Raw genomic sequence first — 17,190 nt, forward strand, 5'->3', positions numbered from 1 at the left:
TTTGACTTACAAAAAGTTAAGCTTTGAGTATATGAAAATTATCTCACGTAGACCCTTATTTCCCCAAGGTGCTCAATAAATGTATCTTTTCATTGTATTTAATGATCATGTACATGAAGTACTGTATTTTTAGCCCCACCTGATAAAGGCCCATTAAAGTATAACATACACAGAACTGCTACATCTGGGAAGATGGCATAGATCTTTTCCCCTATTCTTCCTGGTAGATGCAAGTTAAATCCAGACGTTCTATATAAAACATAAGGAGACTGAGAGTGGAGAGGAGAAAGCAGACTGGCTAGGGTCTGTGGGTGCTGAGGAAGGACACAAGTGTGACTTCACTGGGTTTGGGGGTGAGGGGGGGCTTGTTTGTTTGTTTGTATCATAAATCTCAAACTTGGAGCTGAAGAAGGTGGCTATCAGGAAATAAACAGGAACAGAATAAAAAGTCCCCACTAAAGCTTGCTCCCTCTACCCAAAAGACCAGGAAAGGGACAGCCTAGCAGGGCAGTGAACTCTTAGAAAATGCTGCTCTGTTTCAAACACCACAGAAAGCTGTGGGGTCCACTACTACCCATCCCAGCAAAGCCTGAATGGAAAGATTGGACTCCTCATCCAACTGGAACGTGGTTCCCCAAGACCCCTGGACAGAGAAGTTGGATTCAATCCCCACAAGGGTGCAATGTGGAGAACATGGGGACCTGGGGCTTCTCTCCTCACCCTGCAGTGCCCCTCTTCCCTCTGGGGTGGTGGTAGAGGAAGCCTCCTGGAGAGTTAGGACTTTGGCCCATACCAGCAGTAACAACACCCTTCCCACAGCAGAGTTGGTGGGGAGCCAGAAGCTCTGCCCGGGCCCAGCAGTTAAGAGGAGCCCCCACATAGGTCACAGAGGAGGCCAAGTGGAGAACGTGGACTTCTGCCTCCACTGGGGAGTAACCAGGTGGCACCTCCCTCCCCCCTACCTGAGTGGTTTCAGAGAACAGCAGCTAAAACAGATTTTAATAAGGTCCAAAGTTGCAGAGCATGATATGAAAATGTCCAGATTCCAAATGGAAAATCACTCATCATACTAAAATCCCACTTTTATCAACACTGTTTATTCAGCATAGTGATGGAAGTTCTGTCTGATGAAATAATCTGAGAAAAGGAAATAAAAGGCATATACATCAAAGGGAAGGAATAAAACTGTTTGCAGAGAAATGATTGCCTTCTAAGAAAATACCAGGGATTGTAAAAAGAAAAAGTTATAGAACTAACGTATGAGTTTAGTAAGTTTACACTCTGTATAAAACTCAACTGTTTCTATATACCAGCAATGAACATATGAACACTGAAATTAAAAATACAATATCATTTACCATCCCTTGAAAAAAGAATAATTGGGTATAAATCTAACAAATACAAGACTTGTGTACTAGAAACTACAAAACTCTGATGAAAGAAAGGAGATATAAATAAATCGACATACAATGTTCATGGGTTGGAAGACTCAACACAGTAAAGATGTCAGTTATCTCTAAAATAATGTATGTTTGTGTATTTCCTATCAAAATCACAGCAAAATTTTATAGTTGTAGATAATATTATTCTAAGATGTATGTAGAAAAGCAAAGAAACTAGAATAGCAAACAAGAATAAAGTGGGAAGAATCAGACTCAAGAATCAATTTCAAGATAATTATATAATTACAGTAATTAAGACTGTGTGGTATTGGTATCTTGAAACTGACTGGAACAGAAGGAGAATGTAGAAGTAGAACCACAAAAATATACCCAGATGATTTTGAAAAACAGCAAAAGCAATTCAGTGGAAGAAAGATAACTTGTTCAATTAATGGTCATGGGACAATTGTGTATCCATAGGCAAAAAACAAACTTTGACCTAAATCTCGTACCTTATACAAAAATTAACTCAGAATATATCACAGACCTTGCATGTATATGTCTGGCTGAGTCCCTTTGCTGTCCACCTGAAACTATCACAACATTGCTAATTGACTATACTCCAACATAAAATTAAAAGTTCAAAAATAAAAATGAAGGTAAAAATCAAATGCTGACAAGAATGCAGAAAAACCACATCCCTTATATGTTACTGGTGGAAATGTAAAATGATACAGCCACTTGGGGAAATAGTTCAGCAGTTCCTTAGAAATCTAAACATGTAACTACCATGTGACCTAGCAATTACTCTCCTGGGCACTTTTCCCAGAGGAAATGAAGACAAACGTTCACACAAAAACTTGGAGAGGAATGTTTTTATATGCTTATTTGAACAGCCAAAATGTGGACACAACCAATGTGTCCTTCAGTAGGTAAATGGCTGAACATACCTGGTACATCCATACCATGGGATACTACTCAGCAATAAAAGGGAACAAACTGCTGATACATGCCACCATACCATGTTAGACCTGGAAGAATCTCCAGAGAGTCACTCTGAGCGAAAAAAAAAGCCAATCAAAAAAGGTCACATATGGTATGATTCCATTTATATAACATTCTTGAAATGACAAAAGTATAAGAAATAGAGAACAGATTAATGGTTGCCAAAGGATTAAGGCAGGGCTGGGATCAATACGAGGGATCCTTGTAGCCCTGGAAATGTAGGGTCAATGTCCTAGTCGTGATATCATAAGATATCAGTAAGATCCTGCCATTGGCGGAAACTGGGTAAAGAGTACACAGTATTGTTCTATGTTATTTCTTATAACTGAATGTGAATCTGCAACTATCTCAAAAATTTAATTCCATTAAAATGGAATCTATTAAACCTTGTCAGTTTAATGGTAAGATGTACAAGTCATCCGAACTGTTGCCTTGCTCCGGCCTCAGATTCTTCAATCCTTATTCTTTTCTGACGATTCTGTGGTAGCTAGATAAGCAGATGGGTGGATGGTTTTTATAGTTACAGTCAGAAAAGGAAAACAATGGTCAGTGGAAAAAGATGGGTCTATCCCTTGTTCATTGTCGATCATGTTTCAAGGGAGTGCCCAAAGCCCCTCATCTAATAAAATGTCACATTCCGTCTCACCCTCAGGAAAGCCGCTAGTGAAAACATCCCGAGAGGTGGTGATCAACACGGAGGAGCCTGCAATCACGGTTGATGTAGGAAGCACCGTCAGAACAGTGCAAGGTGTGAATGTGACTATTAACTGCCAAGCTGCAGGTAAGAAATGCATCCTTTTTTTTTTAATTTATACACCTGTGGCAGATTCATGCTGATGTATGGCAAAACCAGTACAATATTGTTAAGTAAAAAAAAGAAAAAATAGTTTATTTATTTTAATTGGAGGCTAAAGCCTCTTGATGAAAGTGATAGAAGAGAGTGAAAAAGTTGGCTTAAAGCTCAACATTCAGAAAACGAAGATCATGGCATCTGGTCCCATCACTTCATGGGAAATAGATGGGGAAACAGTGGAAACAGTGTCAGACTTTATTTTGGGGGGCTCCAAATTCACTGCAGATGGTGATTGCAGCCATAAAATTAAAAGACGCTTACTCCTTGGAAGAAGAGTCATGACCAACCTAGATAGTATATTCAAAAGCAGAGACATTACTTTGCCGACTAAGGTCCGTCTAGTCAAGGCTATGGTGTTTCCTGTGGTCATGTATGGATGTGAGAGTTGGACTGTGAGAAGGCTGAGCCCCAAAGAATTGATGCTTTTGAACTGTGGTGTTGGAGAAGACTCTTGAGAGTCCCTTGGACTGCAAGGAGATCCAACCAGTCCATTCTGAAGGAGATCAGCCCTGGGATTTCTTTTGGAAGGAATGATGCTAAAGCTGAAACTCCTGTACTTTGGCCACCTCATGCGAAGAGTTGACTCATTGGAAAAGACTCTGATGCTGGAAGGGATTGGGGGCAGGAGGAGAAGGGGGCGACCAAGGATGAGATGGCTGGATGGCATCACTGACTCGATGGTCATGAGTCTGAGTGAACTCTGGGAGTTGGTGATGGACAGGGAGGCCTGGCGTGCTGCAATTCATAGGGTCACAAAGAGTCGGACACGACTAAGCGACTGAACTGAACTGAATTACTTTACAATATTGTATTGGTTTTGCCATACATCAACATGAATCCACCTCGAGTATACACGTGTTCCCAATCCTGAACCCCCCTCCCACCTCCCTCCCCATACCATCCCTCTGGGTCATCCCAGTGCACCAGCCCCAAGCATCCTGTATCCTGCATCAAACCTGGACTGGCGATTCATTTCTTATATTATACGTGTTTCAATTCATTTTTTCAGATATTAATGGAACCCTGTGCTAGGTTGCGGAGAAGGCAATGGCACCCCACTCCAGTACTCTTGCCTGGAAAATCCCATGGACGGAGGAGCCTGGTGGGCTGCAGTCCACGGGGTCGCTAACAGTCGGACACGACTGAGCGACTTCACTTTCACTTTTCACTTTCATGCATTGGAGAAGGAAATGGCAACCCACTCCAGTATTCTTGCCTGGAGAGTCCCAGGGACGGGGGAGCCTGGTGGTCTTCCATCTCTGGGGTCGCACAGAGTCGGACACGACTGAAGCGACTTAGCAGCAGCAGCAGCAGCAGCAGTGCTAGGTTGGGGGCTGAAAGGATAGTACAAATTCTGCTTTCAGGGAATTGGGGCTACTAGGGAAAGTCAAGCACACTCAGTCACTCTGAAAGTGGAAAGTGCTACTGAAGTTGATCAGAGGAAAACTGGGATAGATGAGGGAGAAGAGGTTGTTTTTATCTCTATCCCACATACTGGTGGAACATGCGCATGCAAGGATGGGGACAAAGGGTGTTCCAATGGACTAAAGAATGTAAGAAAAATCATGTACGTAGGGAAGCTGCAGGACTTCAAGGGAAATGTGACCGCTTTGGTCTAGTGGAATCCTGGAGCCCAGAGATGGGGTGGGTAAAGGGGCTTAAACTTTAGTCACGTGAGTTGCAACTGTGCCATGGGAGACTCTGAACATTTGGATGAGGAATTCAGACAAAGCAGGTTGGAAGTGGAATTAGGGGTTATGCAGTGTATAAAATAGGTTGAAGGAAAAAAAAAATACTGAGACAGAGGGGCCAGTTAAGAAACCATAGTAGTTTAGGGACTTCCCCAATGGACCACTGACTGGGAATTCGCCTTCCAGTGCAAGGGACATGGGTTTGATCCTTGGTCAGAGAACTAAGACCCCACATTTCTGTGGGGCAGCTGAGCCCACATGCCACAACTAAGACTTCATGCAGCCAAATATATATATATATATATACCCACAGTAGTTTAGATGGAACAGTGGTAAAGAATCTGCCTGCCCAGCAGGAGACATGAGCTCCACCCCAGGATGGGGAAGATCCCCTGGAGAAGGAAATGGCAACCCACTCCAGTATTCTTGCCTTAGCGATGAACAGCAGTAGTTTAGAGCAGAGGTACCGGGGGCCTAAACTCAGGACAGTCGTCGTGGAAAGCTCAGGAGTGGTTGGCAGGCGTAAGACCAACAGCAACCTGGAGCTTACGTTCAAGGTGGGTGGGTGGTGGTGGTTTAGTGTCTGACTCTTGTAACCTCATGGACTGTAGCCCACCAGGCTCCTCTGTCCATGGGATTTCCCAGGCAAGAGTACTGGAATGGGTTACCATTTCCTGCTCCAAGGGATCTTCCAAACCCAAAGATCAAACCCAGTTCTCCTGCATTGCAGGCAGATTCTTCCCTGCTGAGCCAGCAGGGAAGCTCCTCTCCGAGGTGCAGAGTCATTTATGAAAACAGCCAGTGCTCTTGGGCATGTGATATAAATGTTGCCCTTGGGTAGCTCTTGTAAACTCAGAGGCCTCTAGGGACCAGAAGGTCAGAAAGTGGAGGAGTAGACCAGAGGAGGTGGCAATATGCCCTTCATAAAGGCATTTACCTTCAATTTAAAAACAGAAAACACCCAAAGCTCAGCTGCCAATTGTCCCTTCCTGTGAACTGCTAGCCTGTCTGCCCTAAGGGTTTCCACTGTCATGATACAAAGGGGAAATAGATGACTCCCATGCCAGGGCCCAGCGACAGCCCCCCGATTGCTGTCCTCATCAGATATACCTTCCCATGGCACCCCAACCAATGTTCCCACGTCATACCCTATCTGAAAAGAGGACAGGCGTTGGCACCCCCTGTTCTGGGTGTTTCTTCGTCTTAGATCTCAGCCCCAGCTTCGGATAGTTCACCTCCGCCTGTGATTTATAAGGCCAGAGAGAACCCATTTTAGAAGTAGGAGGAAGATCTTCTGCAGCATGTTTTTTCCTAAGAACAGACAGGTCTGGTTTTCTCTGAAATCTTCTGGTAGCTCTAGGAAGCCCAAAATATAAATCTCTCTCTGTCGTAATACACTAGCTTCTTCTTGGTAAAGCGGCCCTTGGCCCGTGCATCCAGCCGCCTCAGTGAAAGCCTGTAGAACTAAATCCCTTCAGGCTCTGTACTCTCAATCAGGGTGTCCCAGGAATGAGTTGCCGCTCTGTACGCAGACTGCTGGTAAAGGGCAGATCCTTTATGCAGGACCATCACTCCCCATCTGATCTCTAGGAACATGTGCCTTGAAGACAGCACACCAACTGGAGATAAGATGGGTCTCCCAATATAATGGACCATATTGGGTCTCCTCTTGAGTGTTGGGACTGGTAGGACTAAAAGAGTGGGAAGCAAAGGGCAGCAAAATCAGGACTTGAGCATCTGAAGGAGGTTGAGAAAACCAGAATTCAGGTGGAAATTTATCACAGGAAAACTAGAAAAGTCAAAACAGCTTTGGTCAGCTCTTCTGGGCCACCCAGTACCATGTCTCCAACTTGACCCAGAGATTCACTCTTGGTAACCTGATAGTGAAATCCTAGGTTGTAAGGTCCAGTTTTTGCCTGGCCATGCACATTACATTACAAAAAACTTAGTGTTATTCATAGGACCATTTGTATTAATCATAGTTAAATAAAATAAATGTGTCTCTGTCATTGTGCCTTTTATTAGATAAGGTTTTTATTCAACATGGGCTTCCCTTGTAGCTCAGTTGGTAAAGAATCTGTCTACAATGAGGGAGACCTGGGTTCAATCCTTGGGTTGGGAAGATCTCCTGGAAAAGGGAAAGGCTTCCCGCTCCAGTATTCTGGCCTGAGGAATTCCATGGACATGTATAGTCCATGGGGTCACAAAGAGTTGGACATGACTGAGTGACTTTCACTTTCACTTTCACTTTTATTCAACATAGATGGGAAAGAGCCTGCTTTTGATTAAACTGTTGGTCTGTGAATTTACTGGACAAAGAAATCATTCTTGAGCTGAGTCTCCAGTCGAAATACTGACAGCTATAATACCAAATAGCAAAAGAAACTATTTTTACTTTGATGCTACAAGTGGCCTTTATGACTCTCTTGTGACATAATTTCAATGGCTATATAATAGTATATTTTAAGGCTATTACATAATTTACATAGAATAACTCGTGTCCTTGCATGTTTGAGTTGTTAGCAGTTTTTCATTAAATATCTTTTGCACATGTATGCTTTCAACATGTAAAATGCAGACTCACAAATTATTCCCAACCCTTAAACATAAAAACCATTAAACAACAAGTATGATGAGGCTTTTTCTTGAAAAGTGATTCAGTCTCTTATACCACTCCCATACTTGTTCTCTATTGGAGAAGAATTCAGAAAACGGAATGTGAGATAAGGGGTTAGAGGAGGAGGAAGAGTTTCAGTCATTGGGAATAGGATGTGCAAAGGGCCTGAGGTAGAAAGAGTATGTTGCATTTGAAAGAGTGAAATGTGGCTGGCTTGGCTGTAAGATGGAGAGACTAGAAGACAGTAGGGTGACTTGTAGTTGAGAGGTGGGGGACAGTAGGCAGGAGCTAAATCTTATGCTTTCCTAGGTTATGGTACATTTTGGAACAGGGGAAGCTTTTGAAGACTTACCTAGGATATAAAATTGTCAGGACTAGTCATGTAGAAATAAATAGTTGAGGAGTCAATGATGGGCAGTGTATTAGCCAGGAAAGGCTAATGGTAACAGATAGACCCCCCAAATGTATAATGATGACTCAAACACAATAGAAGTTTATTACTTGCCTACCTAGGAGTCCAAAGAGTGGTCCTGGTCAGCTCAAGGGGAGGGGATCTGCCCCCCACAGTCCTTCAGCATCCCTGGACACTGGTGGTTCTGTTATCCTGAATACATGCCTTCAAAGGTCTCCCCAAAGGTTCTCTCTACCCTGTCAGTAAGACGAGGAGAAAACAAAGTGTAGAGGATGGTTGAAATGGTTTTAAGGGTGATACTAGGCAAACCGGAACAAACGTTTTTGGCCAAGCCAGTAGCACGCATTACTGCTTCTCACATCCCTTCTTAATCACATGGCCACTCACCGCTACCAAGGGCTGTTGGGGAATGTTGCCAGGCTGAGGAGGAGGAGGTATTAGTCGCTCAGTCGTGTCCGACTCTTTTGTGATCCCATGTACTGTAGCCCGCCAGGCTCCTCTGTCTGTGGGATTCTCCAGGCAAGAATATTGGAGTAGGTTGCCATTCCCTTCCCCAGGGGATCTTTCCAACCCAGGGATTGAACCCAGGTTTCCTGCATTGCAAGCAGATTCCTTACCATCTGAGCTACCAGGGAAGCCCAGGCTGGGTACCCAGAAAAAAGAAGGAATATCTATCAGCATCTGTCACAGTGAGTGTGAAGAAATGTGCAAGATTGAAAGCCTCTTTACCAGACTGCCATGGTTCTTTAGAATAATCGCTCAGATTGACATTTAAGTTACTATATTCTTCCCTTGTCTTGCACCAAGCCTTTAGAGAAATTTCTAGAACTTATCATGTCAAGGTGTGCCTTTCAGTGGATGCCCCACCTGAAGATGTTGACAAGGTGTCAGGGTGCAGGCAGCCTTCCAAGTATAACAAGTGGTCTAGTTAACAGGAATATCCTATCTGGGATTTTAAAAAAGATTATTATAGCATCACCCTACCTGGCAGCTCAGTGGATATTAAAAGCACTAATCCTCATAATCAAGTCAAGTTACAGCCCATTATGACTACACTCATTTATTGATCCTTTCAAGCAGCAGGGAGACCACTGTGTTGTTGATAAGATATGCCACAGAGCAGGAAAAGTAAAAGCAGGTCCTTTCACTTCCTATTTTAGACACAGATCATACCAGGGAGTCCAGAGTGTGGAGCCTATCTGGCTAACTTGTCAACAGTATAGCTGTGCACTTTGCTCTTCAGTAGAGTGTATTTTTTGTCACTTTTCAAACATTTCTTTCTGTAGAATGTGCTGTCATATCACAACAGGCTAGGGAAAAAAATCATCTACAACCTGATAGGCTTCTCACCAAGAAGTGTACTAACAATGGATTCTAGAAACTTCCCTCCTAACAATAACCTTGATGTTACGATTACAGTAGAAAGGTTAATTCCAAAAGCAGAAAGCATTTAGGGATTGACACCAGAGATAACATGCAGCAATTCAGAGCTTCTCACAGGAGGCAGTCTCGAATACTGGCAGACAGTGTCATGTACTTGGTAGGATGGGGGTTTCATGGCATCAGATATACTGAGTTTGGATCCCTGCCTGCCATCTGTAGGTCACCGATTGGTGGCAAAGTGGAGAGGGACTCTGTCCTCATGTAATCATTCAGGAATCCAGACTAATGTCTCTTGGGGCAGATTTCATAATCTTTTCGAGTCCCAATTTCCTCATCAGTAAAATGGGGTTGATAACAATGCTTCATGGTAACTGTGTGATTCTGTATGACATGTTTATTAAATGTCTGGCTTATAGCAAATATTCAGTTAATGTTCTTTCTCCCTCTAATGTGTTCAGGATACGTATAGCTTCTGGCCTCAGTGCATTCCTGCTGTCTCGGTGTTCTAAGCATCTTGGTTAGGCATGTGTATCTGGTTACCTTTTCAAGGGCCTCTGGCGTGTATGAGGGCTGATTATATTTTCTGAGGCATCATTGTCATGTCTTGAGAGAAAAAGAAAAAAGATGCCTCATTCCTTTTTTCTTCCTGTTCCCTTGTTCCACCTTTGTAATACATCGCAATCAGTCATGGCAGGGCTGGCTGTCATTCCAAAGCATCTTTTTGGTGTCATTCTCTTTAAGGCACACAATCCCAGGCAGGAATCCTTCAAACTGTGACACCAGCAGCACTGGTAAATTATTGATGCAGGTCTGTGTTTGAATGAGTCTAGGAGAGGTTTGCTACTCTGTCACAGAATGGTCCTTGTAACATGCGGCTTCCCTCAGCACTGCGGTCACTCTGTGGGCCCAGTTTTACAGAGATTGGAGGTCCCTTCCATCTACCTTCATTATTCTGAACATGTCCATTTCTCCCATGAACTCCCCTGCTCTCAATTGAGGGATTCAGCTCTATTGGTAAAGACTCTGTTTTGTCCTGTTAAACAGACTTGATTTCATAAGGGCATGAGGCCAAGAGTGATGGCAAGAATGGAAGAAGCTTACACCCACTTCCTGGAAATGTGAGAAATGGCTCCATCCCTGGGTCATCTCTTTCCCTCCTCCTCCTTCTCTTCCTCACCATCCCTGTCTCTCCCCCTGGCTACCCTGACCAAAGAAGGTCACTTAGGGGAACAGCAAGTCTGGCTGTGGCAGCCGACCATGTAAACACAATGTTGGCCCTGGAGACACCCAAGTCATGGCCTACGGGCACCGTCATGGAGACAGCATTCACCCCCACCGTCTCCTGGTGGAACTGACAGCCCACTCATCCCTGTCTCTTACTCTGCCTCCTCGCTCTAGGACAGCCTCAGTTCCTATCAGGGATTGTGCACTTGCTGCCCACAGACCCCGTCCAAGGCAGGTGCCACTGACGGGTACTATGTGTGAGCAGTTTATGGTGAGGGGAAAAGGGTGAATACTTGCAGAAGCTGGTTTGTAGAACCTCATTTTTCCTTGCATTTTCAGGAGAGAAGTGATGTGGGTGGGTGAGTGGGGGGTGTTTTTTCAACTTTCTTTCCAGAGGCTTTCTCCTGAAAGCTATGGAATTTTTTTTTTTTCCTCCCAACGTGAAAACAGAGCTCAGGGTCCACAGTCTAAGCTGGCATGGCCGGGCATCATGATGCTCTTGCTCTCCCTAGTGGTGTTGCAATGAAAAATCAGCCTTTCTGCCTCTCACCTGCATCTTTACTCCAGGTGTGTTTAGAGACAATAACACCAGCCTGGCCCCTCTCATGCACCTGAGCATCAAGTAACACAGTGTGTGCCCCTCTCTGATGGATCAGGGCTGTGGTACCCAAGTCTCCCCCTCTTTTAACAGATCTGCCTCCAGCCAGTCCACCAGTCCCTAGGGATCCACATTGAATTATGGGTAATCTGCACTACAACGAAAAGAGAGGACCAGAGAGTCACTCTCCTGCTCCTTATAGACAGGGAGAGAAAAGCTCTACAGATTGGCCAAACGCTTGGGCCACCCTCCATAGGCTATCACTCCACTACTGGAAACCATACCTGAAGCAGCAGGACAGCCAGGACACCAGTGAATTCATGCAGAATAGTTCATTGTTAATGAGGCAACAGGAGAGCACTCTCCCAGCCAGCCCCACTTCCTGCCATTGGGATCCCGGGAGCAGCAAGTGCTCCAGGGCTCGTGATGAGAGCTGGCTCTTACAGAGGAGGCTCTGAGTACATTTTATTCATCAGAGACAAGCAGTGGGTACACAGGTGATGCCATGAAGGTGTCTGCATTCTCAACTGTAGGCTGCCCACGAAGGGTAAGGCTGCCCCTGCCCCAAGGGCAAAATCCATCCCCAGCTCTGAGAAAGTACAGGACTAAAGTTCCAGCTCTGCCTATTCTGGGTTTTGACCCCATTTACCTGGATTTGGCTTTCTAAACATGCCCCGGATACATGTCCACAAGTTTCATGAGCAAACATTGTGAGCTAAGTCAATAAGCTAGAAAGTACAGAAACGGAGCTGTCCACTCCCTGCAGACTGTGAATTAACGCCACATGGTTCCCGTCTCTCAGCTCACTAGAGCTGGGCTTCCCGCGGAGCCTCCTATGCAGGCCATCTCAGCAGGCTTGTCCTAAACTGAGGACTGCTTACCGGCACGCCACCCACAGGGAAACTTCCTCAGGAATGAAAGCCATTCGATTGTCTTAGTCTACTCAGGCTGCTCTGACAAAATACCACAGATTGTGCAGCTCAAACCACAGAAGTTTGTTTCTCAGTGTTCTGGAGGCTGAGAATTCCAAAATCAAGGTGCCAGAGCATTCAGTCCCAGAGGAGGACTCTCTCCCTGGCTTGCAGACAGCTATCTTCTTGCTGTGTCCTCTCATGATGGAGGGAGGGAAAGAGAGAGAAAAAGGGAAGGGAAAAGAATGAGAAAGAGAGGGCCTCTTCTTATAAGGGCACTGATGCCATCACAATGGCCACTGCCTTCAGGAGGACTCCATCTAAACCTAAAAATCTCCAAGACCTCATCTCCTACCACATCACCCTGAGGGTGGTTAGGACTCCAACATACGAATTTGTAGAGGACACAAGCACTGAGCCCCTAACAGTCCTTGAGGACAGAGCCTAACTTCCGAAGACAGGAGCCCCACCCCAGTTCAGATGTACGCACTCTCCCCAGCTCTCTCTCAATAATGAACTTGAACTGCAGAGAGAGCAGAGTACTCCCTTTTGGTCTCTCTTTTTCTTTGATGATGAACCTCATGCCACGGTTCCATCTCCTCTTTTTCTAAGAAAATACTTAGGCCTCAAAAAATACAGGCTTGTTTTCTACATAGAGTGCTGGTAAGGATCTAGCAGCTTTCATTTGTCTGGTTCGTGAATATATTAATATTCTGTAGCTTTTAACTTTCTTGTTGTCCAGTCGCTCAGTCATGTGCAACTCTTTGTGACCCCATGGACCCCATTTAACCTTCTACTGAGGTATAATGTTTATACCGAAAAGTGCATGTATTATAAAGGTCCCAAGCCCACCAAACATAGCCCCCAAGTCAAAAGACAGCTACTAGCAGGCAGGTTCCTTGTCCCCACTCTCAGCGACAGCACCTCCCTTCCATCCCCGTCCCTCAGAGGAACCCCCCACTCTGACTGCTGACAACAGGGACTGATGTTACCAGCTTTTCTTTTCTATGTTCAGAAATGAAATCATACAGTGTATGCTGTTTCGAGCCTGCCTTCTCTTATTCCTCATTAGGTTTGTTTCATTTAGTTGTCAAGTTAATCATTTTCACTGATACATAGATTTCATTCTTAGGTGTTTTCTCCAAAGGCTTTTGGTTCACTCCTTCCACCCTGGCAAGTGCCTTTCTCAGCTGCCCTCTTCCTCTTCTTCTAACCAGTCTTTCCCTTCCTGCCTTATCTCTGGAAGCTCTTAAAGGCAAAAGATCTCAAGACAGCTGAGAGGTCAGAGACATGTTTAGTTTGGCCGAAGGAGCGTAGAAGACGCCCAGGCAGATGCTTCCTGCAGAGCAGCCCTAGGGCGGGTCCACCAAGAGGCTATAAATATCTCCAGGTCACCTGAATGTAGTGGCTGATGCATTTTTTTTTTTTTTTCCTCCTAGGTGTGCCTGAAGCTGAAGTCACATGGTTCAGGAATAAAAGCAAACTGGGCTCCCCTCCCCCTCTGCACGAGGGCTCCTTGGTGCTTACAGCTGTGTCCTCCTTGGATCAAGGCCTGTACTCCTGCAGGGCGGCCAATCTGCACGGGGAGCTGACTGAGAGCACTGAGCTCCTGATTCTAGGTAAACACCATGAGGCTTGCCACCCCCAGTGGACCCCACTGGGGTGACTCTCTGACCCACCCTCACCTCCTCCTGGCCCTGATCCAATTAAATGCATGAAGGTAAAATGGATATTCCTTCCCTTTTCCCCACCTTAGGGCCTCCCAGTAGAGAGAACACAAACCGAGGGGCCAAGCAAACCAAGCAGAGGTCAGCTACTGGGTCTACTACTTACTCACTGTGTGACCTTGGGCAGTCACTTAACCTTGCTAAGCCGTAGATCCTGGTCTCTGTGTAGAAAACAAGATTGCCCATTGTGGGCAGGCAGGGAAGGTACAAATAGAGATAACAGGCAGTTTCTTAACTCCTTCTATATTAAGGACTGCTTTGAGATTCAGACAAAAACTATAGACTACCTTGCTGAGAAAAATGGGGAAGTTCATAGTCGAGCCCACCTTAAGTGCACGTGTGTACCCCTCTCCTTAGTCCAGTGCAGCTGCTATAGCGAAACAGCTGCAGATCGGATGGCTTACATGGAGAAGGGAATGGCACACTCCAGTGTTCTTGCCTGGGCAAGACTGCCTGGGCAGTCTCAGGGACAGAGGGGTCCATGGGGTCACAAAGAGTCAGCCAGGAGTGACCAACTGAGCACAAGTGGCTTAGACAACTTGTGGAAGTTTGTTCTTCACATGTCTAGAGACTGGAAGTCTAGAACCCAAGTGCCTTCATGGTCAGACTCTGGTGAGGCCCTCTCCATGGCAGCAGGATGGTGGCTTCTTACTGCACCCTCGTATAGCAGAAGGGACAAGCAAGCTCTTGGGGGTCTCTGTTACAAGGATCCTAATGTCAATCATGAGGGCTCCACCTTCCTGACATAATCATCTCCCAAAGGCCCCGCCTCCTCTTATCATTACCTTGAAGGGATTAGGATTTCAACATATGTATTTGGGGGACCCAAACATTCAGACAGTAGCACCACCAGACAGAAGGACCCCTGATTAAAGAGTCTAACACAGTTCCTGGCATAAAATCGTTATTTAAAAATAATAGCAATTGCCGGGACACCGTCCAGCACTCACTGATGCCCAGGGCTGGAATCAGTCATATTGCATCTACACCGGGATTCAGACTCTGCTTCTCTTCCCAGCAGAGGCTGGGCATTGGTCAGGGGCGGGTAAAGAAGCTTGTTTTTGTCTTCTTTTTTAAAAAGGCAGTTATTAGAGGGGACTTCCTTTATGGCCCAGTGCTTAGGACTTCACCTTCCAGTGCAGAGGGTGCAGGTTCGATCCCTGATCGGGGACCTAAGATCCCACATGCCTTGCAGTCAAAAAACCGAAATGTAAAACAGAAGCAATATTGTAACAAATTCAAGAAAGACTTTAAAAATGGTCCACATAAAAAAAAAAAAACTTTAAAAAAAAAAGGCAATTATTAGAGCATGTATGCTAGTTATCTCACTAAGAAAGAGCCATCATTCTTGGTGGGGGGGCAAAGATGAGAAATACGAATAATTACATGCCACAATATGTATATTATGGCCTTCCACAAGGGAAAGTAAATAAACTTTACTCATATTTTCACACCCCAGTGATGATATAGCAAAGCATAGAGTCTACCCCTGCCCACTCAGATTTCACAGAGACCCACGTGGGTCTTCCTCTCAACAGTGGCTGCATAAACCTCCAGTCATATTAGGAAGCCGCAGAAAATCAGCTCCGTGGAGGATGTCATTTGTTTTGTGTTGGGTTTCTTCTGGCTGAGCTGCTCGTCTGGAGCCCAGGGCCCCAGACTGTTGCCCCACACTGAGTTATGGTGCTTACTGTGGGGATTTCCTCTCTAATAACCTTCCTGATCACCTCTGCTAACAGAGATGAACGTGTAGGAAGTGTGGCTGCTAATGTAGCTCTGTCTATGAAGTGTGTATGCTCTGGGAGCCAAAACTGTAGCATTCCAATGCTAATTCAGTGTAACCGTGAACGTGGAGTTTGAAGAGCATGAAGTCTTCCCATTTTAATCAAACTGGGTGGGGAAAAAAAAACCCCACACTATTTAGGTTCTTAATTTCCTCAATTAGAAGTCCTGTTTATTCATCAAAGTTTGTTAGTTTTTATGGACATAGGAATAGTATTTCCTATTCTATTTGGTACTTTATGGACATAGGAGTAGTATTTCTCCTTTTTTTTTTAAATCAGCCCCAAATGTGGCTTAATGTTTAAATGAGGGATTTCATGTGTAAAGCTGAGGTTTCATGAGGCCCATGACTTAACCTGTATTGTGGAGGACTGAATTGTCATGAGGCCAACTTTCATTCATGGGTTCATACAGCCACTGAATGGCTGTTCATTAAGTGTTGCCACTGAGTCCCATGTAGAGCTTTAGGATAAACACAGGAGGTGACTTCTGTCCTTGGGGAATTGACAGTTTCCCCCAAAAGATTAGCTGGACATTCGAAGAAGTAAACTGTGACGGAAGCTGTAAGGACATTAGGAGGGGCTGACATTTGGCCCAGAAAGATCAATGGTTTTAAAGATGGGCCATAACCTCCCCTTTTGGCTATTAATAAATAAGCAAAGCCTTCTTGAATTATAATACTCTTGAAGGAATATCCCATTTCTGTATTATTGGGGGAACTCCATTTCCCTCAATATTCAATTTCAATATATTTGAAAGAATATTAAAAAGGGTGAGAGAAAAGAGAGTCTAACTTTGAAAAAAAACTATCAGTATCAATTCCTAAAACCATGGTAGAAAGAGACCTTGGAAATGATGAGGGTTGTTTTTTCAAAAAGTCATTTTTAGATGAAGAAACTAAAGTTTAGACGGATTGTGACTTGCCCAAGTTAGTGAATGAAAGAGCCATGCCTCAAATTGAGTTCCTGAATCCAATCATGATGTTTTTACCCTACACCACGTAAAGAATATTTTCAAATTATATAGACTATATATAATGTCTTTATAATGTTGAATTTTTATATATAAATATGTAAGCTTATTACTGCTTTCTGTATGTGATGGTCTTTGCAGTCAAAGGCAGAGTAGACAGAAGGCATGTTTCTGAAGTAGATCCAGGCCCCACTGTGACTGACTTATTTACCATTTCTAACAAGTACTGAACACGGTGACAAGCACACAGCAGGCCCTCTCTGAACGCTGCTGAAATGACCATCAATTACAAGGACAACCTTTCTGCTTCTCTTTCCACTCCAACAAGTGCTCTAGAGAAAAAGGCGGGAGTTGGTGTTGGATATGAATTGCAGTGCGCCAGGAGACTCGGGAAGAAGCGGGAGCAGAGTCCTGCTTCTTTCTCAGCAGATTGAGGGATCATCCTACCACTGCATTCAACAGCTGCTTGCCTCTTTATTTGCTCAAGGAAATTCATAAGCAAGCCACTGTGTTTCCCTTTCTGTCACTTTTAGCTCTGGTTAACTAATTCCTGGTTACATCAGCCCGGACTCATGACAAGATTTTGACTAACACATCACCCCTGAACTGCTTCTCTGGTCTTACTTAGACATA

At 44.6% G+C, this 17,190-nt stretch overlaps 1 protein-coding gene across 4 annotated transcripts in view; it reads left to right on the forward strand.

Moving 5' to 3' along the window:
• Nucleotides 1-17,190, forward strand: part of ADAMTSL1 (ADAMTS like 1) — a 1,118,714-nt gene that overhangs the window by 1,007,776 nt on the left and 93,748 nt on the right. For all 4 annotated transcript variants that reach the window (XM_042244881.1, XM_042244882.1, XM_004004390.5 and 1 more), the window contains 2 exons: nt 3,040-3,168; nt 13,516-13,695. In XM_042244881.1, the coding sequence (XP_042100815.1) occupies nt 3,040-3,168; nt 13,516-13,695 (309 nt within the window). The remainder of the gene's footprint in view (nt 1-3,039; nt 3,169-13,515; nt 13,696-17,190) is intronic.

This window comes from Ovis aries, chromosome 2 (assembly GCF_016772045.2).
Source record: "Ovis aries strain OAR_USU_Benz2616 breed Rambouillet chromosome 2, ARS-UI_Ramb_v3.0, whole genome shotgun sequence".
NCBI lineage: Eukaryota > Metazoa > Chordata > Mammalia > Artiodactyla > Bovidae > Ovis > Ovis aries.